General features: G+C 39.3%; 1 protein-coding gene across 2 annotated transcripts in view; it reads right to left on the bottom strand.

Annotated features, from left to right (window-relative positions):
* Nucleotides 1-27,900, bottom strand: part of NOTCH3 (notch receptor 3) — an 82,568-nt gene that overhangs the window by 30,690 nt on the left and 23,978 nt on the right. For both annotated transcript variants that reach the window (XM_063448386.1, XM_063448387.1), the window contains exon 2: nt 15,700-15,781. In XM_063448386.1, the coding sequence (XP_063304456.1) occupies nt 15,700-15,781 (82 nt within the window). The remainder of the gene's footprint in view (nt 1-15,699; nt 15,782-27,900) is intronic.

Here is a 27,900-nt window from a genome sequence, read left to right as displayed (position 1 = left end):
TCACATGCAGGGAGGTGTGACTAGGGTTCATAAACAAAGGGATTTAACTCCTAAATGGCAGAGGATTGAGCAGTGAGGCTGCAGGGGCATGTTCTATACACCAAAACTGCTTCATTAAGCTAAAGTTGTTCAGGTGACTATAGTGTCCCTTTAATTTATTTACTCTTTGTGGATTATTCCCTTTAACCTTTAAGATTGTAAGCTCATTTGGTAGGGTCATCTTTACCTGCTGCCCCCGTATGTCATACATGTTTTGCTAGAATTAAAAGTTTGTCTGGTTTCAGATTTTTTTTTTTGTGGGTTAAGAAACAAATTAGATCTAGAACTTTACTCAAAGTTAGAATAAAAAACAAGTCTAATTTTATTTGCATAGGTTCTCTATAGGAAAGTATATTTCACACTGCAGCTTCTCTATAGGAAAGTATATTTCACACTGCAGCACTGACCATGCAAGGTTCCAGGAAAGGGTTCTAGAATACTTTCAAATTGACAATTTTCTATTGCTTTGTTGAGGATACAGAAAACAAGAGGGGGGTGGGGATACCAATGTTAGGTACTAGAATACTTAGAGAAGTCCCAACACTTTAGTTAATGGGATTCTTGAATGGACCTCGCTCTGTATGTGGTATGAATCAATAAATAGTGTCCTACATATATACAAAAGCAGCCTCTTATTAAGTTTCCACCATAACAAGTTCAAATTACAATTTTGCAAACACATAGGATTAGATCAAGTAGATACAAAAAAAATATGCACAAGGCAGATAAACATATGTATATATGTGTCTTAAATCCTAATGCTACTCTTCGTAGGAAACGTCCTCAATATTCCTCAAATAGATAGGGCTCAAAGAACGCAAAAGGACCTCGGTTTACAAGCGCCTCGGTTAACATAATTTTCGGTTTACAAATGAAAATCCATTAAAAATAATGCCTCAGTTTACACATTTTTTTGCAATACAAAGCAAGTTTCCCCAGGATGCATTGGGCCTGGGAGGTTTATAGCACCGCCCCCTGCATGCTGGAGCCTGTGGGTAGCACATGGCGTAGAGTGTGGAGGTGTTGGAGCGGTTTTTGCATCGAGTTTTGGAGCCAATCTGGAAATTATTTGCAGTTGTTTTGGGACTTTTTGGTGCATTTCTCAAGCTGTGGAGAGGTAGGGAGCTGAGCTTTGTTGTTTGCATGCCTTTTATTGTGTGTTCTACATTGTGGGTTAGTTTCCATGCCAGCTCATTTTGACTTTTTTCTGACCTCCAGAACGGATTAATTGGTTTTCAATGCATTTCTATGGGAAACCGTGTTTCGGTTTACAAATGTTTCGGTTTACAAATGTTTCGCAATAAGAAACGTCCCGGAGAACGCATTAAATTCGTAAACCGAGGTCCCACTGTACTTCAAAACACTTTTTTCAAAATTGTATTCAAAATTTTGAAGTGGTATTGCAAACACTCAAAAAATTTACGTAAAAAAAGCCTTATATGATATATTTACCAGTTAAAGGTTTCTGAGTTGAGCAAAAGTTCAACAGTTATACCCAGCTTGCACTATATTGCATGCCATACCAATATAGAAGAAGTCCCTTAAACTGTAGTTCGAGGTAAAGCAAGTAAAATTTCCTTGTGCCCTCCTGTATACGATTAAAATTTCATACAAGAATCAGTAACCGAGCTTCCTGTAATCCGTTCAGATCACATTGGATTGGTAACGTCAGTCCATTTCTGCGTCTCTCCGATTTGCGCACTCTGTATTGTCGGTATTTACAATTTTAAATACAATGTTGAATAAAGGGTTACCTTCCTTTTGTGCCCTATCTACTAAACTATATTTAAGGGTTCAAAAATGCAGCAACGATCATCCTAGGTACCCAGAACATATGAAGTCCAGTAAACATCCATAATCAGAAAGCAGTATTTTACACTATGCACCGAAATCAGTCATAGCAGGTGTTTGTCAACACAAAGTAAAAATGAAAAAGTAGCGGAGTCATCAATGCAATGTGCCTGCTTGTTTTTATGGTGACTGACTGTCCCACTCACTATTTTATAAGTCTCCCCCAACCATCCAGATTTTGGAAAAAGTAATTGTCTGGTCCCAGTGGTGGGTCTAATTTGGAGAAGGACCTGTTGCAAGAATATTTTTTGGCCCCCCTCTAGTGCAAGAGTGGAATAAAAAGGTAGATCATCTGTCGTACAAATCCAAAGATGCTATATTAGCTGGGGATCTACCATTTGCCCATCCTTGCAGGGTTGTATTTGCGAGCAGTGTTTCTGCATTTAAATGTAAGAATGTTTTTGTATATCGTGTGTGTGCGCGTGTATTATTTTATTATTTATATAGCGCCAGCAAATTCCGTAGCGCTGTATAATGGGTGGACTGACACGTAATTGTAACCATTCAAATGGACGCACAGGAACAAAGGGGTTGGGGGCTCTGCTCAATGAGCTTTCATGCTAGAGTATAGTGGTGTATTTGTATGTACTATTGTCATTAGAATTCAGTGGTGTACTTGTACGTAGTGGTTGAATGCAGGGGTGTGTTTGTACGTAGTGTTGGCTTTTAAAGGTAGGTGTGCTTGTGTGTGTAGTGTTTGATTGAAGGGATGTTTGTATATAATTTTAGTGTTTTGATACACTGATGAGTTTGTATGTAATGTTTGATTGCAAGGGTGTATTTGTATTTAATGTTGGCTTTTAAATATGTGTAGTATTGGTATTTGAGTGAATGAGTATTTGTATATACATTTTGGAGTTTTAATGCAGGGTTGTGTTTGGATGTATGCACATACATACTTACACACAGATACACAAATAAACACTGACACATACACAAATTCATATAAACAATGACTCCCAGATACACACTGACATACTTGCATCCATGTGCATCCTGACACAGTGACACTTCAATTGTTATTTTTGCAGTCGCTCTCCTGCTAACATACCCTTTGTTTCCAGGAGAGTGGTTGCTTGGAGTCCTGCTGGTTGAGGGGAGACAGTGTGGGGTCTGCTGCAGCTCTTCTCCCCCCCCAAACCCGCTGCCTATGTGCCTCTGCCGCCTCCTCCTCCTCCCTCCCACTGCGTTCTGTATGAAGCTGGAAGGAAGTGATCAAATGTTACTTCCTCCCAGCAGGCCGAAACTACGGGGGCCGGGTCAGACTCTTAGAGGGCTGCGGCGCCCCTGTTCAACAAATAACAGACCCATTGGGTGTCCATAAGTACATGAAACAGTGCTCCTTGCAGAGTATTTCCTCAGTGGGCTAACCTTTAATAATTGGCAGCCATACTGGCATGCAAGTGGGTAGACCCCACCCCCTTTGGACAGAGACAGGTCTGCATAACAGGCTTTACTACCACACCCAGTGGTGTCCCAATTCTCTGGGCACAGGAGTTGAGTGGTATGCTTTAGACCACTTTTCCGGGGGGAGGTTTTGACCCGTGCTCTGTACTGTTTGGCTTCGGTAAGAGAAGGTGAACTCTATGTTAACTATATTGGCTTTGATGCATTGTACCTGGTCATATTTTGTTACTTTGTACTTATTTTTTATGGATTTATAATAAAGTGTTATATTTTAGATTATTGGAGTGTGCATCCTTAATTATTTTATATTTATAACCACTTTTCTTAACAAGATTTTATATACCAAACGTCCTAAATCTTTTGAACACATGGTGAGATTTCCTCCAGAGACCAAAAGTCCATTAAACTCACTCATGATCACTATTATTCTAACGTGTTAATAAAGAAACGGTGTCTAATCAAGTACATGCAGTAAACGTCTAATCATTTTTAATAAACAATTTGAAATACAATGCAGCCTTGCCCAGAATACAGGATAATCTCAAATAAGATGAACTGTTCTGTATGAACAGAAAATGGAGATAAGAGCACTGTCTCAACTGAAAGCTCAAAGGCAGGTTAATAATTTTGGATCAGGGTATGATATGCATTCTGGAAACTTCCCTTATAGAACAGCTAATGTGCATTATATAAACCTGTAATTAAAAAAATATGCCAAATGAAGTACACACATTCAGAAGACCGAAAAACAGGAAAATTCAAAGAGCAGGAAAAATTGCTTCCAAATGCATTAGATCTCCAGAAACAGAGAGGGATTACAGCTACAGGAACCAACATGTACAGCTGACACACTCCAGACTGGCAAGGGCAGGTGGAGAAACCAGTCCAGATGAAAACCAGATGTTCCTGCTTGCTCCCAATTTCCCACGATCCCCTCTGCTGCCCCCCCTCGTGAGACAGCCGGAGTTCAACAGAATTTTACACGAGGGGGATAAATATTTTAGTTTCACCCCTTCTGTCTTTCCTTACAGAAGACCATACGCATCCGGAAGGAAACTAATATGAAAAAAATATAAAATAAAAAATATGTATTCAGAGGAACAGACTTGACTGCCCAGAGGACTAAATTTGTGATTCAGAAAAGGCAACAATGCAGACCAGCACTGGAACGTGAGAGTTTGACTGGCAACAATCATTACAGAAAAATGATACAAATGAATATCCTACACATTAGATACGTACATCTCGTGCAAAATGTGTGGGAACAAAAGAAAATATGTACCTTTACCATGGGCACTGTTTTATGCCATGGCTTATTTACGTAGCAACAAATTGTGGTGATGCAAAAACGTAATGTAAAATATTATAGAAGTGCTGATTTGGAAGAGTCGTGCAATTGAGCACTAGTCAGCAGGACTGTCATCAGGGGGTACAACCAAGACCCTGGGTTAAGGGGCCTGGCTGAGCCCTCAGGCAGCCAAAATGAGATAGATATATATATATATATATATATATATATATCTTACATTGATAAACCCTCTCTGGGAAAAACCCATGATGCTGGCCCACTACAGGGGTTGCTGAATGCCCCTTCCTCCTCCTGCAAGCATGTCATAGGAGAACTGAGGTCATCACCTCCTCCCAGGACGTTAAGGAAACTGCGTGGGAAGGAAAGAATAGAGCATGCAATGTTTGAAGCTGGATCCCCTCAGAAACCCCACGGAAGCTACCCTCCTGCTGGAAAAAGTAGGCAACCAGGATGGTTGTTTAAAAAAAAAATAAAAAATTCTATTTGTATGCATCTATCTGGCGGCCTGCGCATGCATGCGGCAGTGTATGTATGTCTGTATGTCTCTACCATGCAATATCAGTGTGTTTGTGTGGACCCATTAGTAGGTCTATGTGCACAACATGTGTTTTGCTCAACGTGAGCTGATAGTAAACAAGACAGAGTTCCAAAATATGTGAGAACTAGATTATTCCCCAAATGTGGTCCTTATGTTTCGGTTTAACACTTCCCTGAGTCCTGCTGGGTGCTCGCACTGCATCTAGTCTTCTCTAAGCTACAGAAGCCAGTTTTTGCAACGCAGCTACTTGTTGAAGTCATTAATTTACACGGTCAGTCAATAAATAAACCCCTATATGCTCAGAAAAGTCTGCATGCCACATAGATTGTCAGCATGAAGCTTGTTTTATGTGCTTTTTATATATTGTTACCCAAAAATATTGAAATACAAAAGGATATCTAGTAGACCCCTGCTGCATTTTAAGAATACAGACATGAAAGGCCTCAGCAATTTAAAGGATCTCTCTAAGCAACATAACCTATGGTCACTGTAAACTAACAAGGACAATGGAATTCTACAGAGTGGCTTATGGATTTGCAATAACCACTGCAGCCATAACATTGCTCAGTAAGGACAGAGCAGAAAGATTTATTACAACCTTGCTATCCAGCCTCCATCCATCTTGTGTTTGCAGACTCTGGGTTGGTCTCCCAAGTCATGGCATCATACATGAAAGGAATCAGGAGATTCCTCCACACAACCTAACAGGGCTAGGAGAAATATGATGGCTGCATTAGAAATAAAAAGCTGTCCATCACTTTAAACCATATTCATTGAAAAATACATTTGCCTCAGAATGAAAAAATATTGAAAAAAACAAACTTGCAACTACAATTCAAGTAAATGTGGTTCATTTATAGAAGGTTAGGTTGGTATAAACTAGTGCTCTAAACGTTTGTTAAAAAACAAAAAAAAAAGTAAAAAAATTTACAATGCGATTGCAGAAGTTATGACATGAGGGGTCAATTTCCCAACATCACTCTCACTTGAGTTTGCCCTTCTATTATTGACTAATACTGGTGATTTTTCACATCTGAGTAAATACATTCTTAACAGCATTTTAGTTAAATAAAAAACAAAAACAAAAAAAAACACATGCAGTCCCTTGAGGAGTTGGGAGAACGTTGCTCACTTGTACTAAGTTAGTTTACTTCCAATCAGTGAGTAGTAGTTCGTGAAGTCAGATGACAAACAGGAAGCACATTTGCACTGATAAAAAATATGGTTAAGGAGTTTGGATCGCAGCAATGAAACCCACAGTAATGTGCATTGTGACGGATTGTTTCAGAGCTTCACAGTAAAAGCATTGAAGAGTCATCAATAAATTATAAATATCACAATGATACTCACATACCCACAACCTTCCAGTAGTTGCCACGCAGTGACAAGACCACTTCCATTTATGGCCATTAGGTACACTAAAAGGAATATAAAATCTGCATATGTAGCTCACAGGCTGGGCCTCCCTTCATACTGTATAATTTGTCTTGGGTCACCAAGCTTTTTATTCAATTTAGAACTGCGGAATGTGTAACCATTGTACAAATGTTAAGATTTATAAGCATATCTGACTACCTAAGCACCTTAAAGGGTTACTCAAAACAACCATAACCACTTCATTTATTTGAATCATCACTGAAGTGAGGCTGTGCAGTGTGTCGCTTCGAAATGTGGCACATACGAGTTTAACCAGGAGTAACACCAGCACGATCACTGTAGTGTCATCAATTATGTGCATGTTTCTAGGCACAGAATTGCATTCATTGGCTGAAAGCAGACAGATGATGTTCCCAGAAGAAACCAGATGTACATCACCAAAGTTTGAAGAACCCTCAATGCCCAGCATGGACCCAGGTAAAAGGGCAAAGCATTTGGAGACCAGTGCGCATATACGGCAAAACGCAGTGCTGCGCCAAACTTTCTCGGACACCATCTGATTGAAATAGAGATATTTCAGCACTGGGGTCTCTAGTAGCTGTTAGTGTGAACATCTCTAGATGGTTTTTAACCCTGCAATGTAAACACTGCTGTTCCTGCCAAACAGCAATGTTTCCAGTGACAGGGTAAAAACTAGAGAGATATGGCCCACAGACCACTTCACTGAGTGCCTATAGTGTCCCTTTAAATGTAATCACCTTTACTAAGGACAATATGAACACTTGATAGTTCAAGACTTTTTAGACCAGTTATACAGAACATCCACATATTACCTCTTCATTTGTGTTAATGCTGCCCCTTTAAATGGGACTTTCTTCTAACCTTTATTTATAGCTTATACCAATATTGCGCAGTTTCCTGTTTCAAAACACTGGCAGTTCTCATGAGATGCAGGGTTTTAAAAGGCTGTGCACTTTATTCGTGTTTTGTAGTTATATCTTTTCCAATCAGCAAAATAAGCACATCAAGAACTAGACTGGTTTAATGACTGACATGTGAGGTCAGAAAAGCTGGTCAGAGTTTCACTCCTTAGTAAACCTCAACTTTACCTTCTGCTCTTGTCTGATGCACAAGTGATGGTTTAGAAAGGAAAAGTGCTAAAGCTACACCACAAAAGAAATGCAATAAAACAAAAAACAATGAGTTTTAGGTCAAAGCAGTAAACATTTACATCCAATATATCACAATTGCTATATATAAAACCAACTTTAATCCTCTCTATCTAGAATTGGGCATTGCATAAAACGGACAGGTTAGTACACCCATTTTTTTTAAAAAAAGCTCTTAACGTGGAAGAGTTTACGATAGGAACGCCTTTAGAAAGACGATGTGCAAAACTTTCAAAATATTTTAGAGATTCCATTGTGGGTGGGTTACAATATTTTCTCTTAGAATAAATCATTTAATATTGGACCTTAATGAGTTAAACCTTATTTGATTCGGCAATATTTGATATGGAAACAATCTCTTAATGGTAAAGTGTTTATAACTTAGCCAGGTGTTGGTAGAAGCAAATACAGAAATACTAAATTAAGCCAAACCTGTTATTTATACGTTTATAGGGATTTAGGATGGCACACAGTTAGCTTCTACCAATAGAAAAAAAAAGTTATTTCCCCAGAACATTCATTAAGAGGCTACACCCCCTCCCACGCACCTATTTAAAAAACAAAAAAAAACACAAACACACCACACTCAAGTTAAAAGGACACTATAGTAACCAAAACATTTTCGCTTAAAGGACCACTATAGAGCCGAACAATGGGGCAACAAAAACATACCCACCTTAGACACTGTACTCAAAAAAAACGGAAGAAGCCAGAGAAATGGACAAGCTCTCAGCCCTACTTCATGACACAACCCACCACCACAACAAAATCTGGGACCCCTGGGTCATATATAGGCTGACTCACCCCTGCCCATAACCCAACACCGCGACACCCCCCACACCTCCCCCTCCCTGCCCTCACCACGGGACCCACACCTTCCAAAGAAGGCCCCCGGACCACAGATCACCACCACAGCACACTGGCACGAGCGGCCCACAACCCACCCGGCATAGCTTAATTCCAAACATCGCGAGGGCCTAGCTCCTTAGAGAACAAAAGGATCTCACCTGAACTACTGATAAGTACTCACTCCCCCTCCCCTCACAGGCCCTACCCCCCTGGACACACACCACGTGACTACATAACGCTGACAAAACTGAAACTCCTCTAACTTGACCACCCAATAACCCATGCCTATGGGAATAAGAAGGACGATTGTCCGCAACACTTTGTACTTGAAATTATGCTATTCCAACCTATGTGACCTCATCTCTGATATATTAACTGTTAACTTACTGTACTGAATGGATCGCATTTGTACCCCACCCCTCTTTTACATTCTGTACCCCTCGCATACAATCAAAAGACTTAAAATACTGAAAATAAAGAATTTATTTAAAAAAAAAAAAAAAAAAAGGACCACTATAGGCACCACGACCACTTCACTTAATGAAGTGGTCTGGGTGCAAGGGCCTTCTAGGATTAACCCTGCCTGCTGTAAACATAGCAGTTTCAGAGACACTGCAATGTTTACTTTAAGGTTAATCCAGCCTCTAGTGGCTGTCTCATTGACAGCCGCTAGAGGCCCTTCCGCGCTTCTCACTGATTTTCACAGTGAGAAGACTCCAGCGTCCATAGGAAAGCATTGAGAATGCTTTCCTATGGACTGGCTGCATACACGCTCTTGCCGCGCATGCGCATTCAGCCGATGACGTCAGAAGAGGGAGGAGAGTCCCCAGCGCCGAGGGAGCCCGGCACTGGAGAAAGGTGAGTGTTTAACCCCCTTCCTCCCCTTCAGCCCGGCGGGAGTGGGACCCTGAGGATGGGGGCACCCTCAGGGCACTATAATGCCAGGAAAAAGAGTTTGAAGGGTTTTGGTGTAATCATGCCTGTGCAGTCTCACTGCACAATTCTTTGTCATTTGGGATTTAAATTGCTAGCAATACCCATCTGCATGTGACTTGCACCACCTTCCTAAACACTTGATGTAAAGAGACATCTAGTTGTTAAACTTAATGCACTGCACATTATGTTTGATTTAGAATTTCTTGTCTCCTACTCTGTTAGATGTTGAGAACTGGCAGAAGCCAGTAAAATTTACAGAGCAGGAGATAAAAACTTCTAAAGTTAAATGGGCACTGTAGTCACAAAAAACAACTTTACCTCAATGAGTTTTTGTGTATAAATCATGTAGTCTCCCTGATCAATTACCCGTCATGTAGGAATTAAAGTGACAATATAGGTACCCAAACTACTTCATCTCATTGGCTAGAGAAAAAAGGGTTACTGCAATTTAGCTGTCAAGTCAACGTTTAGTGGATCCAAATTCATTAACAAAGCATACAGGCCTTTCAACTTTAACAGCAGGAATCACAGAACTTGCTATGGGCATTATAGGAACACTATAATATTAGGAATACAAACATTTATGACACTATAGCTCTAAGATTGCTGCCCTCAACCCGGTCACAAGCTTAAAAGTTAAGTTACTCACTTTTCCCCTATCAAGGGCTCCATCCACCCCCCCCATTAAACTTCATCTCAATCAATCCAAAGCTTTACACATGTGCAGAAACATGCAGTTCTTCATAGAGATTCATTGAATCAATGCATCTCTATGGGAAACATGCAGCGTAATGCTGAACGTAGGTGCAGTACAGGACTAAAAGCACCTCTAGTGGCTGTTTCAGTGACTGCCACTAGAGGTGTTACCAGGCAGCAATGTAAACGCTGCCTATTTTGTGAAAAGGCAATGTTTACACAGAGAAACCCAGCAGAGACAGGCTATATACACCAGAACCACTACATTAAGCTTTAGTGGTTCTGGTGACTTGTGTCCCTTTAAAAAAAAATTATCATTGAAAATAAAGCTTTGTTATAGCTTTGTTTATAAAAAAAATAAAAAAAAAAAAATAAATAAAAACAAAAACAAAAAAAAAACAAGCTTTTTTTAAGCTGGCTTCTAGATTCAAAGCAAATATGTCAACCCCTGGCCTAAATAGTCACTTTAATGTACAGTATTGCTACTATACACTGGATGAGAAAATTATGTGGTGTACGAATGCAGATGTGAACAGAGAATTGCAAATCATTTCATCTTTATAACTGACAGTAATTTGGTTAGCAGAGTATAAATTCATCTGCACTTTAAAATGAACCTGTATAATTTTTACATGACAGGTGCACTTTAAAAAGTTTTTCTTTTATGATTGTGTTAAAAAGGTAAACAGGATTATAAAGCCAGGAGGATTAAAAAAAAAAAAAAAAATCTGCAATTATTTGTTCCCCTGTAAGATCTTGAGGTTTTCCTTTGTAAACTCTGAAGAAAACAGGCCATTTGATCCCACTCACTCCTGTGTCACCCTGTCAGGGGAGGGACAAGCTCCACGGGACACAAGTGTTCCAATTAGTCAGACATACAAGATGCCTTTACCTGTGCTGGCTGGTATACATCACTCCGCCCATTTGCACACACATTATTATCCACACCCTAAGCCACTAAACCGACCCGTTAGACAAGTCTTGGGTGACGCCAATTCCCACGGCAAGGGATACAAGTTCTTAAAGATTTGTGTGCATTCATAAAGCAACAGTAGAACAGATCACGGATATGCTGAGACAAGAGCAGGGACATCCTCTATCCAAGGGCTTACAACCTAAATGGATTTACATTAAATCACTAGAGGGAGCATTTATCTATATACCACCTCAAGCTGTCATTTTATAACAATTACTAGCATTATTTGGATTTGTCAAAAGTAACAGGAGCTGCAGGAAACCCCAGACGACTAGCTTTTCCTTATGCTCTTTTTTATTTTTTTTAAATACTCTACATAAATATAGTTCAACAAACTTGATTTTAAGAAATTTGATCAGTTAAGCTTTAGTCCTACCCGATCATATAGATACTCTGAAAATTACAGGTCCAATTGACTATTAATAAAGTAACTAAACCAAAGTATGGACGCTCACTGACTTGTGTTTCACCCAAATTGTGGCGGTGTCTCCTTTGAAGGTTCTATGCCAGGCATAGGCAACCTTCGGCACTCCAGATGTTTTGGACTACACCTCCCATGATGCTTTGCCAGCATTATGGGTGTACAAGCATTATGGGGGGTGTAGTCCACAACATCTGGAGTGCTGAAGGGTGCCTATCCCTGTACTATACCAATTATTGTATTGCCCATAGGAAAAAGCAGCTTTAATAAAAGGAGTATCAACTTAGGATCCATGTGTGGACAGAACTCAATAGGTCGCTGCCACAAATGCTTCTGGCACATAAGGTTAAACCCATTCTCACATACCAGCACATCTAAAACAAGTTAATACAGATACATATACAAAAACAAACAAGAGAAGTAATGAGGAGAGCTCCTCGTATTCCCGGGGTGCTCCACCTCACCACTACTACCCCTTGATAGATATCCAATAGTAGAAGCTTAAAAACTGACAACCTTTATTGAAACAAACAATAATAATTTTATAAGTCTCCAACACACTCACAAAAAAATAGTGAACAACACACACCCTCAAATACCATAAGTGGTAAAAAATAAAACAACGACTAGAGACTAAACATCTAACTGGTAAAGTATTCAAGCATTTTCCTTGTGTGAGCAGATAAGTCACAATATATACAAAAACAAACACACTCCACGTGGACAGCCTTATAAAGCTTTTTTGCTGTACACATAGTTACGCAATCACATTACTCGTGTTGTGTATGTTGATTAATATAACAGTGCACCTTTATATTCTACGGGAAATCTGACTTTGCATGGTTGAATCAGTTTTCTCACATAAGTAGTAAACGGAGACACAAATGACGAACCAGGGGTGAAGGAGGTTACAGAAGATGTTTTGAACCTGATCGTGTGTATACTCACAAGGTGTAGGAGTATAATAGGTCTATTACCAAAGCGGCAACACTAGCTGTGCCTTCCCTAGTCTATTTATAACTTAAATATATACATGCTTTTGTTTTCCTAGTCTATGTGTATGCCACCTTTGCTGTTTCAGATGGTGTTCGTGTGGAGTACATACTGGAAGAAGATGTGCTAGAAGCCTGGTAGAAAATCAAGAATTTGGCAACAACCTGGAATCCTAGAGGTGGTTTGTGCTAGAGTAATGAACAAAACAAACTAAAATATTTTGTATATTTTAGTTTGTTTTGTTCATTAATTAGTCTTTAGTGAGCCATACCATTTCTACCCCTATACATTCTGTGTGTTAGAAACCTTATGCAAGCTATATTTATTAAATTCCTACACTTCAAAGTCACTTAATATTATGTAGGTCTGATATTTCAGCTCCAGCTCCTCCTCACTGCACCTGTCAGACACTCCCTACTGTCAGCGTCTCGCTACCGCCACACACCCAAAGACAACAACCTGTTCTACTCCCCCCAGCCGTGCATGCCCCAGGGGTTGAAGAGTATCCTACAAACATGCAGGTACAGAACAGACAGCAGCAATACCAGCATCCGCTTCACACAGTACAGGCTACAGAACATACAGCATGAATACCTAGGCAGCAACATAGCCTCCCCTCAACACACTGCTACACCATATGCATATGGGCAGCAACACCAGCCTTTCATCTACACAATACTGATTGCTGCAGCACACACAAAAGCATGAACCCTAAATATATCTATATATCTATATACACACACACATAGTAAAATAGGCATACTGTGCTGTGTGTTTCTGATGACTTAAAGGTAGGTAGACAATGTAATAGAGCAGCAGGAAATGCTAGCAGATTGCTTGGTTGTATAGGGAGAGGTATTAGCAGTAGAACGTAGGAAGTTCTCATGCCATTGTACAGAACACTGGTGAGGCCTCACTTGGAGTATTGTACGCAGTACTGGAGACCGTATCTTCAGAAGGCTATTGATTCATTAGAGAGAGTTCAGAGAAGGGCTACTAAACTGGTTCATGGATTGCAGGATAAAACTTACAAGGAAAGGTTAAAGGAACTTAAAGGGACACTATAGTCACCTGAACAACTTCAGCTTAATGAGGTTGTTTGGGTGAGAACTATAGCTCCCTGCAGCCTCTCATGTAAACACTGTATTTTCTGAGAAAATACAGTGTTTATATTGAAAACTAGGAACACCTCCAGTTGCAGTCACTCAGAGTGAACCAGAGGGACCTCGGAGTTGATGGAGGCATAATATGCCTCCATCCACTCAGATCTGCAGTCAGCGGGGCACAGGGCAGCACTGTGCACAGCATCCTGTGATTCAGTATCTCCTACCTCTGCATGCAGACACTAAACTTTCCTCAGAGATTCATTGATTCAATTCATCTCTATGAGGAGATGCTGATTGGCCAGGGCTGTGTTTGAATCATGTTGGCTCTGCCCCTGATCTACCTCTTTGTCAGTCTCAGCCAATCCTATGGAGAAGCACTGTGATTGGATCAGGCTACCACATGTCAGCAGACTGCTTGTTTTTCTGAGTCTAACAGCATGCAGATTTACAGCTTCAGGTTTGAATACAGTAAGATTTTTACTATATTTATGGAGGCATGAGGGGCCCAGGGGGGCTAGATGGTGGTGTTAACACTATAGGGTCAGGAATACATGTTTGTGTTCCTGACCCTATAGTGATCCTTTAACATGTATAGCTTGGAGGAAAGACGAGACAGGGGGGATATGATAGAAACATTCAAATACATAAAGGGAATCAACACAGTAAAGGAGCAGACTATTTAAAAGAAGAAAAACTACCACAACAAGAGGACACGGTCCTAAATTAGAGGAGCAAAGGTTTAAAAATATTAGGAAGTATTATTTTACTGAGAGGGTAGTGAATGCATGGAATAGCCTTCCAGCTGAAGTGGTAGAGGTTAACACAGTATAGGAGTTATTCATGCATGGGATGGCATAAAGTTATCCTAACTATAAGATAAGGCCAGGGACTAATGAAAGTATTTAGAAAATTGGGCAGACTAGATAGGCCTAATGGTTCTTATCTGCCGTCACATTCTATGTTTCTATGGATGCATACATCCACACAGTTACTTAGGATGCCACAAAACCAAATACCACTTAACGCACTACTGCAAGTGCACATAGCATAGGTATGAGCCATGCCAACGCCACTTCACACGCTGATGCAAAGCATGCACAGCATAGTATGCATGTGTAGCCTATGCACCAACGGTGCCAGCTGCACTGTGTCAAATGGAGGCAGGCGGCAGGGGAGAAGTAATCTTCAAGCTCTTCTTGCTCTGGTCCCTAGTGTGCCCTGCTGTAATGTTGAGAGCAGCGATATGACAGCACTCCGGCATCACAAAACAGCACGTGAGGGAGCAGAAGAATAACACAACTGGACCCCAAAGGAAATGATCCACCCCAGTTCTCCCAAAAGTAGGGAGGCTGTGAGAACGTAAATGTTATAATAATTTGTGAGTGTATGAGAAAATGTGTATCTATGTCTGTCAATGTGTGTGTGTTTATATCAGTTAGTGTGTTTAGGTGACCAGCCTCCTTCCAATCACATGGGAAAGGTGTTTATACTCACCTTTTTACCCATGGTGGGCCAGACTTGTCGCAATCTTTACCTCAGCCAATCCAATACTTTCACCTAGGAAAGCTACTGCACATGCACTGCAAAACAATGTGCCAACATCTGAATCCGCATCTCCTCAGAGATGCAGTGTCTCAATGCATCTCTATGTGAAACGTTCAGCGCCTCCATGCAGTGATTACATTGAAAAACCTGCAGGGATAGCCTACAGACACCGCAACCAATACATTGAGCTTTTAGTTACTTTATTAATAGTCAATTGGACCTGTAATTTTCAGAGTATATATATGATCGGGTAGGACTAAAGCTTAACTGATCAAATTTCTTAAAATCAAGTTTGTTGAACTATATTTATGTAGAGTATTTAAAAAAAAACAAAAAAAAAAAAAACAGTCGTTCTGGTGATTATAGTGTGCAGAATTGTATTTGTCAACAAAAGAGAAAGAAAAAAAAAGAAAAGGTTTTTTTTTTTTTTTTTTAAACCTGGTTCCTAGATAACCAAACTGATAAATGCAAACACATTTTTACTTACAGGCAGACAGCCTCTCCATTTGAATACATTGTACATCGGGCTCCATTTTGACACGGTCTGTAAGAATCCAAACACTGAAATCCTGTAATTACAAAAGATATAATGTTAAAAAAAAAAAATTCTACCAAAATCTAACACAGAAGGCAAAAAAAAGTTAGGGCAGGCATGTCAGGTTTCAATAGAATAGCAATGGATACAACAAGAGACCACTTCATGTAGAGCAGGACAAAGCATATAACCCTGTAAGTGATACAGGATGTGAGAGAAAGCTTTAACCCCTTAAGAACACATGACATGTGATTCCCTTTTATTCCAGAAGTTTGGTCCTTAAGGGGTTAAAGTAATGGTACATCCAATGATAAGTTGGTCCGCATATTTAAAGGATTAAAATTGTACAGCCATTTACGACTTTGTTCAATGTAATGGATACCTTGTTGGTATGTTAACACTTTCATGACCAAAGAATTGCCAGCACTTCATGATTTAATAGGATGTGCCAATCCTTTGAAGTGAAGGGGTTCAACTGAGGAACCCAAGTCCTTGGATGCAACATATCACTGGACAGATGATATTACATGATATTAAAGAAGTAATTCTGACATGGAACAGTGAGCTGGCTAGAATCACCAAAACATTAAAAATACTCAGATGATGCATGGCATTCCAGGGACAGACTGAGAACAAACTTTATGTGGTAGGGTAGTGTTAAATTTTATACACTGTACAATCAATACCTGGCTGAGATAAAGCATTAAAATATATTTAGCAATATCAAGTTGCAGATAAAGCAGTTGGATAACTGAATAATATTTTTTTTTTTAATCTCCTTTGCAATTTAAACATAATCGGCAAAAAACACTCCTTCCCATAACTCCTAATAATACTACTAGTACACAACAGGTTAAACGAGTGGGTTTTCTTCTTTGCCAACTGATATTTCAACTTAAAATTCAGAAATTGGGGCAACCCCCACTCCTTTGTTTAGTGCCAGCTTTGATAACCGCAACCCTTGTGTGAGCCCCTGGCGAGGCACAGCTGCAAACAACTTTAATAGTCAAGAAAGAAAAAAATATATATTAAAAAAAACAGGTCTTTGTAATGAGATGTGGGAGTCCGTATGATGAAGAGGTTTTGCTGTTACACAGGGTCACGATGGGCCTCATACTGCAGTCTCAGAACCCAAACTATTGAGGCAATGTATACAGCCAGGCCTCTTGTGAAAGGGGGTGAACCTCCTCTCCTCAAAAATTAACGTTTGTATATCCCTTTTAATAATATGCTGAAGAAGCAAAGTGTGAACTCTTTAAAACACCACACGATTTTATATCCTGGCAAGAAACCTCCACACTTGAAAGTGAACTGTGAAGACTAACCGGCTGGGCCCTTTTGTTTAAAGGCATTTTAAGAGCGGTTTACCCCATATGTCACTGCACCAATCTAGTCAGAAAATGTTGGTCTATTTCTGAAGCTGAATGAGACGTCCACTTCCAGCCACCAGTGTAAATTGCCAACCATTTGTCTACATGGTTGATATTATGCTGGACAATTCGGTTGTTGACTCACTGGTAAGAGAATTGGCCTATATGAAATCTGCCCCCTCCCCTAACCCCCCCTTCAATTAAAAGGGACATTAAAAAGGCATCCAGACCACTTCTTAATGAAGTGGTATGGATGAAGATCCCCTGGCGTCTTAGCCCTGTCAGCCACTAGAAGCTCCTTCCCACTGATAACCGTTTGACACCTTTTTGGAATGTTGGAAGCATTTGAGTGGATACGCATGGCGCTCGCTGCGCATCCACTTCTCTATGAAAAGCATTGGAATGTACGAATAAACAATGCCTGCTGGAGGAGGTTTTAATTTAAAGGAACACTATAGGAACAGGAACACAAAGGTGCTCCCTTCAATAAGAAAACTTACCTTATTTCCAGCATTGTGCGGGTCTGCCGGCGCCGCACCTGATCTGCTTCCTTGACTGACAATACAATTGATTATCTCAGCCAATCACAATGCTTTCCCATAGGAAAGAGTTGTATTGGTTGAGATTGCCAATTCTCATAATCTCAGCCAAGGAGGCGTGGTAGTGGGCAGGGCCAAACCTCGCACAGCCAATCAGCTTTATCCTCAAAGAGATGCATTGAATCAATGCATCGCTATGGGGAGTGTTTAGCATCTGAAAAGTCTGTAGGGATATGCTGTACTCACCAGAACAACTACATTAAGTTGTAGTTCTGGTGACTCAAGTGTCCCTTTAAGTTGTGGGGGCCCTCTAATCTAAATAGTAAGGATATGCTGATGTTAGGAATACATGTGTGAGTCAAGTGTATCACAAATTATTATCTACCACCTCTGATGCAACTATTTCATATATTTTTTTTATTTAGTTCACTTCAGTTTTATATCTGTATCTACAACAACGTGCCTGTGTTAGATAGCTTTGCTGTGGCCACATTTGTATAAAGATATTTATACAGGTAGCTGTACTGTTTTTTAAAGTCTTAAATTTGTTAAAATTATTCTCAATTTGTTATTGTGGACTAATTTGGAAATTCACTTTGAATTCCCAGCAATTTGCACTTACCGGTAAGTAAATAACCCTGTCAGCATAAGTTACACATTTTTTTTGTTTACAGCTCTGCTTCTGAGGCTTGTATTCTGCAATTTAGCTGTCAAATCAAGATTTAGTGCATAATCCCCTAAATAATTTAGGGTTTATCCAGACTCATTAACAAAGCCTACTAGACAAACTTCGCAGCAGGAATCGCAGAAGTTGCCATTGCCATTTATTAAACCACATGACCATTGCTAGATACAACCTTTCATATTAAGCAAGTCCTAATACGTGATTGGCAATGAACACTTTACAATTTACTTCATACATTGCTTAAAACGCTAAAAAAAAAAAACAAAAAAAAAAACTAACTACTAAGTAGTAACAGCTAGAGTTAATTTATTTTATATGGGTCTGTAATGGAATAACCTTTCCCAGGCTCCCCCTGCCCCCACCCCTCCCCAATATGGGTTGTCTTCTACAAACATCTGTCTACCACTGCTCATAAATCCCCAGGCTAACGTATTAGGGAAAATAAAATCCTAGAATCAGGTTCCCAAAGTACCAGTTTAGCATTTTGTTTAAAAAAAAATAAAATAAATACTATAGCATTTCTACAAATCCTCTGATTATGCATCTAATTACATATTTTCCAAGGGTTCCTATTTAGGAGGGTCAGTCCCTATTTTGAGCCTAAACCCCTCTACCCGTCTTTTCTATTCTACTTTTTCTAGGAGCTTCTGACGTGAGTGTATAAAAGAGTTCCACAGCAATAACACTCACAACAATGTGTCTAACCTACAATAAAACTGTCCAGAAATCAGTCTGTGAATAAGATGCATTCAATTTTTTTCCTTCTTTTCAAGAACCCAAATTCTGTATACAGCACTAGCTTGATGATGCATTCTGCAACTGTAAAATGAAAGCAGTGAGCCATTCATCCATCTGAACATGCAGACTATACAATATATGATAACCTCAAACATATGAAGCATGTTGTTGATACAGGAGTATAACTAACATGGATGACATTGACTTATAGCATACCCTCAGTGAGTTAGTTATTGGCAAACTCTGCTAAAGGCAATACACACATAGAATGAGGTTTAAAAATAAATAAAAATGACACAGTAGAGGTTTATATGGAGATGGATATTCAAGATTATTCACAGATACTCCGCAGAGATGTACAAAGATCATCATCGATATACATTAGATTTTCCCTATTAATCATTACATTATGTGTTTCTCTGTTTCTAGTTAGTATTTATACTTAAACAACGTGTACATAAAAGTAAACAAAAGCAGCCCCCCCTCAAAAAAATCCCAAACCAAACAAAAAACATTTGAGTTTAGGAGGGAAATCGGTGAAAATGGAGGGAAAATATTTGCATGCCTGATCTGCAGGGTAACATTTCTAAAAATGCTTTAAAATAACCTTTGAAGGAGAGTTTTATGACCGTCAATGCCAAATAAATTTAGGTTAGTAAAAACATATGGCATGCCACTGATTTACAGATACTTTTTGGGAGTGAAAGCTACTTAGGATGCAGTGTGTTTCTTGAATAAGTTGCTTTAGTCTAGAAGACATGTGACAATTATGCTAAAAGACCTTTGTCACAGTGATAAGATCACAAAAGGGACAATGGCTGTTTAGCAATGCTAAAAAATGCACAATGAAGAGCTCAGTCTTCTCTGCAGAGTCTTGTGTGCTCTGGAACCTGTAACAATGGCATGCAGAAACTCAGACAGGAGGTAAAAAGATCAAGCAGATTTTCGAATACATAGATTAGGACAATACAGAACGCATTGCCCAACTATATCTATATGAATCACAATGTTTCTCCATCATGAACATTTACATGATATTTCCTTTTTTTTTTTTTTTTTAAAGATATGTTGAGATAACCGCTACATATTTTTGAGAAGGCAATTTCTTTACAAAAATGAGGATTATAGGAGAATTCCAAGGGTATTACCAATTTTAAGCTATATAAGCCAGAACTGGGGACAAGTACTCTGCTTCATTTCTAGCTTGGCCAATTCTAATTATTAGTGCAATTCCTTTGCCCAGTTTTATAAATCCTGGTTTACTGAATAAATATATATATTTTTTTTCCCCCTCACTGTTCATTGAACTTTGCAATGGTGCGTCCAGTTACTGCATTATACGAGTTGGCCAGCAATTACATTCCTTTTCTACAGTGATCGCTAGGGGCAAAGATCATACACAAAACCTTGTTTCGACAATAGGTGTAGGTGGCTGAAATAAGCTGGTATTACAAGACATCTTTCAAAAAATGGGACAAAATATCAAATTCAACTTGTCCATGCCTGAAGGAAAGGAATTGAATTTCCAACTGATTATTGGAATTGTGCCTTAAACGCAGAGTTTAGCCAGCATTTGCGTTCAAGGAGGAGGGGCAATCTTTTTTTCTTTCTTCAGAGTGATACTTAGCACATTTGCTCAGTGACACAAAGTTAAATGCATAATTATAAGTTAAAGAAATGTGGCATTTTTATATATGGCCATATAGAATGTGGTTTTACTTTGAATGTCTTGAAAACGGTCCAGCGACAACAAGGATGGTTATAGCGGGGGGGTATCAGATGCCCATGATGACTTCGGATAGGGGATGATTGAGACGCACATGATTCATCCAGATGTATGTACTTGGCAGTTTACAGTATCCATTAGTGTAGACCGCAAAATACCTCCTAACCAATGTAACCAGAGCAAAACAGGCAAGTACACAATTTATAGAGTGGCTAGGGCAGGAGAGCATACATGAACAAAGCTGTAGGTGGATTGCATACCATCAAAATTAATATGAAATATGACTTTCATATTTACATTTTGTAGACATTTGGCTAGAACAATATATAAACCAGGCTTCAAAGTAGCAGGAAAGTTATTTTGAGTGTGAGTATTTGATCCTCAAAACAAATCCAGAGAAATGCAATGTATTGTGCTCTGCTCTACCGCTTACAACCTTTACAAACAGTTTTTTTTAATAAAATTACTTTTTATTTGACCTTTGTATTTAAGTTATTTTTTTTTTTAATCCTCTTTGTTTTCTCTTTATATGTGACCATTGGCAATTGGTAGAGCTTAAAAGGTTACCCAAAAATCATGACTACTTGATTGAAGTGGTCATGGTGCCTGGATTATGCATGTACATAAACATGTAGTTAGAAGTAGATAGATACAAGATGCATCAAGAAATTATTGAAGTAAAAATGTAAAGTATAGAGGGGAAGAAATTACAGCCATTTTAATAAACATGTCACTAATAATTGTAAGCAGGGTTGCAAATAGTGTTACACATTTAGCAATGGTGACTTACTGGCAAATAATTTAACATTTCATACAAATCAAGCTTTTTTTTACTTATACACACTTTATTATTATTTTTTTTAATTTATTTTTTTTTAAATCAGAAAATACAATAGATCTGACCTTGTGAAAGGAGGAGGAAAAACAAACAAACAAAAAAAAACCACTAAGCTGTGCTGGGACAGGGTTAATGGGGCCTTCATATTGTAGGGTTTTCTGTTTTGTTTTAGGGTGGGGAGCCGTGGGAATGTCACACCTCCAAAGATTATTTACGGGGATTCAAAATTACGGGTGGGGTTTCGTTTTGTGGTTTGTGTTAACCTGAAATCTTAGACACATACCTGCTTTTGAAATGGGACAATGAGTGCGTCAGCCCTATTGTAATCCTATTAAACAGGGCTGGTGTTACTATATCCACTGAACTTCACATACATGCTGGTCCTGCCAGCAAAATACATGCAGAAAAGAAACAAAACCTTTTTCTATTGGAAGCTCACGGGAGATGGCATAAGGTTCCAGAAAGACTACACCATACAAATCTCATTCTTGTGTAAAAACAACTAACCAAAAACACATACGCAAAACAGACTACTAAAATAAAAAATAAAAACACACAATTAACTTTCTCAAAATAATTAACAAAGTACTAACAAGGTAATTACATGGTTTGTGCTTAGAGGGGAACCGCCAGAACTACATTTAGTTTTAGAGTTTATGGTGTGAGGAGGATGCAGGTGCCATCTATGTTCTAGGTCCACAGCTGCAAGCAGCAGTATGTATTGTTATGGCGCTTAGACTGTCCTTTTAAAATATGATTCTAAGTTTGGATTAGTTTGCACAGGGTAATCAGCAGGTTTGAAATCAAGTGTTATACTACTAATCTATAGAAGTATCCATATATCCAAGCTTGAAGACGCAACATGCACTCCAACATTAACTACCAGAAAGGGCCAACTTGTAACCTCACAAACAGCATGAACTTTTTTGGGCTAAACCTGGTTCTACTTTTAAAATTTTGCTTCATGAGGCCATATTATTTTATTATTTATATAGCGCCAGCAAACTCTGTAGCGCTGTATAATGGGTGGACAGACACGTAATTGTAACCTGACAAATGGACGCACAGGAACAGAGGGGTTGAGGGCCCTGCTCAATGAGCTTACATGCTAGAGGGAGTGGGGTATAATGACACAAGGGGTATAAGTAGGGGTAATGAAATAGGTTTGTAGAAAAGGGGTTATTTTTGACAGTTGCAGGAGAGGACTCATGGTGGTGTGGGGGGGGTGGGGGAGGTGAAGGGGGAAATAAAAACCCTATGCTTTCCTGAAGAAGTGTGAAGGAGTGGAGACTGGGTGAAAGTAACGGAGAAGGGAAGGGAGTTCACAGATTAAGGAACATAATAGGAATACAAGGCTGGAACACTACAGTGTGCCATTGGCAAGTGAAGTGATAAATAGGCCCTTTCCACCTCCCCACACTTACCCTATTCCAGGGCAGAGGCACCTCCACGCTGACTGTCTTCTGCTACGTCAGCACGCACATTGGGCCTTCCCTATAGGAAAGCATTGAATCACCGCTTTCGTATGGAGATTTGCAAGATGCTAGACGTTCTCATGCAAAGTTAAGCTCTGTGAAACTGTAGTAAGCGACTCTAGTGACTGTCTGGTAGACAGCCACTAGAGGCAGTCTTAACCCTGCACAGAAAACATTGCAGTTTCTCCAAGACAATGTTTTCATCTGCTGTGTTAATGCAACAAGGAAACTGCACCCAGATCAGATGGTCTGTGTAAAACCCACAAGTTGGTACGCAAACCTATATAAAAAAAATAAAAAAAGTTTTAAAATACCGGTACTTATTGAAAATGTTTCGCTTTAAATGTCCTTGGGATGCAGAGCATCCATATGGTTTTATTCAGGACAAACACTTTTAGTCAAACTCACATTATCAGAGTGCAATGAGTGCCACACTCACTTTAAAGGCATTATAAGGATCAGCGCCTTGGGGCGATGGATCCAATTAATAGTACTGGACTGGGTGCCTATAGTGTCCATTTAAATCAATTTTGTGTATTAACCTCATCAGGTAGGCTGGAGATTAAACGGTATTTGTGTCACCAGGTGTCAAACAAATATACCCAATGTTATAGTATCCCTGTCCCTACATTTATATAGGTTGCACCACTTCCCACCCCAAAATAAACTCAATTATAAAAAATAAATTAAAAAAAATCCTTTCAGCACTGAGGCTCCCTAGACACTGCTGAACTCTCCATCTCCCATGATGACACAAATCAGGCATGGCCTCCTCCGCGGTGGCCCAATCCAATGTTCCTCAATGCTTTCCAATGGATGCTTCCACAGCATGTGACAGTTTTACTTTGTCAGTGCAGTGCCTCTAGTGACTGTTAGTATTACTACCACAGTAGGTGGACTTAACCCTCTAATGCAAACATGTTTTACATTGCAGGGTTAAAAATACAGGAACACTGAACCCAGATCACTTCATTGAGATTAAAGGGACACTATAGTCACCATAACAACTTTAGATTAAGCAGATTTTGTGTATATATCATGCCCCTGTAGTCTCACTGCTAAATTATCTGCCATTTAGGAGTTAAATCACTGTTTATGCAGCCCTAGTAACACCTCCCCGCATGTGACTTGCCCAACCTTCCTAAACACTTCCTGTAAAGAGAGATCTAATGTTTACACTTCCTTTATTGCAAATTTTGTTTAATTTCACATTTCTAATCTCTTGTTCTGCTAATGGCCATCTAAATCCGGCAGGATCCTCCTGTATGTGATTAAAGCTCAAATTTACAGAGCAGGAGATTCAAAATGTTTAAAGTAAGTTACATCTGATTGAAAATGAAACCATTATGTTTACATGCAGGCTGTGCCAGTCACAGTCAGGGGTGTGTGGCTAGGGCTGCATAAACAGAAACAAATGTGATTTAACTCCTAAATGGCAGATAATTGAGCAGTGAGACAGGAGGGGCATGATCTATACACCAAAACGGCTTCATTAAGATAAAGTAGACTTGATGCCTATAGTGTCCCTTTAAGTAGTCTATGACTATAGTGTCCCTTTAATACAAATTATCCCAGACATATCTCCACAGTGTGTAGCTCCTGATCCAAACAAACAAACAAACTACTTGATAAAGTTCTGAGACAGAAATATGTACTGTTCAGGTACATCCATGTTCGTGAAGCAAGTTTAAGAGAACAGGTGCTTTCCAGTGAGTCGGGTTGTAATATTCAACTAAAATGGGCAGACTAGTCATAAATGCACAACAGGCATTAAAACAAAAACAAAGGATATAAAAACTTAGAGAAACTCAGTAGCTTGCCTTGCGGTAAATTCCCACTCAGGTCTGAAAATAGTTTTTGCTCACTTGTGCCATTACAGAGATAACATCTGAAGCATATGAGACGGATACCATCGTAAGGGCAGTCCATAACTGACACGCCAGCAAGTTCTCTCTGCACAAAAGATACAGCAACCCAAAAATACCCCTCTAGGCACAGTGAGCACGGTGTCCACGTCTTGATTACCCTTTAAACTTTACAACAAGCATTAATTGTCCAGATGAAGAAAAAAAAAAAAGCCATACCAAACAGAACTGTTACTAACTATTCTCACCCTACCCTCCACATATCCATGTTTTTGATGAACGACCTGGAGCAGGCCCACAATAATATTGTCACATCCATAGCGTTGTACATACAACCATGGATGGAGCCGTCTGCAAAATAAGCAGTTCAGCTGCAAACACCTTGGGCAGCAGTTTCATTAATATTTTCTGATTAATGCAAAAGCTGTTTAGTACGTAAACAAGTATATTAAGGATTTAATGTAAATATTGAATTTGCATTATTACTCTACATTCTAATCTTTATTTAATTTTGAAACCTTGAGCTAGTCAGAAGGGCCTATTTAGGGGCTACCTGGATTATTATTATTTTTTTTTTTTTTTTAAAACAGTTTTATAGGGACACTATAGACACCAGAACCATTAGGGCTTTATCTATTGTTTCCAAGGCACAGCCTGTATCTGCAGACTGAGCATTGTAAGCGCTGCCTTTTCTCCAGCTCTGTTGGCACAGCCATTTTGTGCAGCCTCCCAAGATTGGTGATCTCAGCTGGGAGGCAGCACAGAGACCAGAGCGCTGGGGGATAAAGTTTTTTTTTTTTTTTATGCTTACCGTGAGTGTGATCTAAGTAAGGGGGTGGGGGAAGAGATCTAGTCTAAATGGTGAATAGAACACTTTTATAGCTTTTGGAATATAGGTTTGGGCTCTGAGCTCTATAGGAAGACAACGTTAGAGACTAACCCATCAAGGTAAACATTGCCATTTCAACAAAAACTGTTTTACCTTAAAGGGTTAAGACTACAGGACCACTAGATCCAGACTATTTCATTAAGTGACTTAAATGGTCATTTAAATAACTTTTTTGATATGAAGTCTATTCGTTTATCGCAATTTAAAAGAGCTGTAAATGCTTATACAAAGAGTTTGAGTGAGGCTGTGCAGTTGCAGGTGTGTATACCATAGTGGACACACTAGTCATTTTAAAGTAAGACACTAAAATAAAAAATAAATAAAAAAAAAAAAAGACAATAAATAGCAAAAATCACATTTAAATGTACTTGTTTTGGTGCATAGAGGCGGCTCATTATATTAGTTGCTACACTGCCATGAGTGTCCTGGCAATCCCCCCTTTACCCATGTAAGTGGTGAATTTTCTCATTTTTTTCTTTCAACTTCTTATCTAGAGCCTACCAGGTGCCACTCCCTGTCTCAATGATAGCAATATGCTCTCTTCCTGAGCCAACAGGTGTTCTCCACTTCTGGCAGACCCCAGGTAAGTTGTCAAACTACTAGAAAGTTTAGTGCAGGGCTCGACAAATCCAAGGCGCCAGGTTGCCAAAGCTACTAGAAATTTCACCTTGGCGGGAGCTTTGGAGGCGGCCACCCGTTGGAGCAGTACTCTTGCGTTGTTTAATGATGCAGGGAGCCAGAATACGACGTCACTCTAGCTCTGGCATCATTACAGAGAGCGAGCAGGGAGAAGAGATGTGCTGCAGTAAGAGTACTGCAGAAAGAGCAGCCCCACTGGACCCCAAAGAAAGACCCACTCCCAGCTCTCCTAAAGGTAGGGAGGCTGAGTGGGTTTCAATTAAAACAAAAAGGTGTGTGTGTGCGTGCGCCTGCCAGGGAGAGAGAGTGTGTGTGTTCGTCTGTCAGAGTGAGTGTGTGCCCACGATTAGGTACCTACCCCCACCGATTGCATGAGGAAGGTGTTTTTACTCATCTTTTTAAAAACTCATCTTCTCTTCTTTCCGTGGTCTTGAAAGAGGCTGCTATATAGTTCTGCCGAATCTATCCATCAATCATCAAGATGACCGTTATATCTATAGCTTTTATAGGCCCTAGGAACCCCTAAAGCAGTGTTTCTCAGATACAAGATGACCGACAGCACATGCTTCATCAGATGTGAAAAATGTGTTTTATAGGAAACCACCATCTCATGCCGTTTTACTATATGCTTTAAGATTCCAGAGGCATTGGTAAGGACGATATCCTCTGGGAACGCATGCTGCATGCATTCCGTCAACAAACCTAAAAAGTGTGGGAATCATAGCAATAACAATGCCATCTGACGAAGGTTCGCTGGCCTTCGTAAAGACTGAGTGGGTTATACTAAACCATAAACAAATCTTTCAGCAATCAGAGTTTAGGATTTTTTTCCCCCCAAGGAAAAGAAACACTAAAATGTATATTTCACAAAACAAAACATTAGTCATTTAAAATATAAGCTCAAATACGTTGACCAAAAATTGTATACTCTGGGATGATCAATGACTAAATAAATTCAAGAGAGGACTAAAAATAAATAAAATCCTTTTTAACGCAAATGACATTCAAACTTTTAAATACTAGATTAGAACGGTGAAAATGGAAAAGCATTAGCTCCAATTCAAACTAATCAGGGCTATTATAGAGCTACTATGAAGTTCATCTGTGTCATCGTGAAAATAATCTGGAAATTACCAAACACTTGTATTTTTTAATTTTTTTTTAGATCAATGCATTTTGGGCAGTTCATTTTAAGAGGTTAATACTATAACTTTTGGAACTTGCTTTGTAAACCAGCATACCTACATGTAGTGCTGAATAATCACACAAAATTAACTGGGCGCATTCTGTGCTTAACCTCCCATCTTTCACAAATGTTCTGATTATATCTGGATAGATTCGTGCAAAAGTTTTACATGGAATAGAGTTCACATCTACCATCGCAACAAA

The sequence above is a fragment of the Pelobates fuscus genome, chromosome 3 (genome assembly GCF_036172605.1).
Source record: "Pelobates fuscus isolate aPelFus1 chromosome 3, aPelFus1.pri, whole genome shotgun sequence".
NCBI lineage: Eukaryota > Metazoa > Chordata > Amphibia > Anura > Pelobatidae > Pelobates > Pelobates fuscus.
This window is presented reverse-complemented; position numbering and strand designations above follow the sequence as displayed.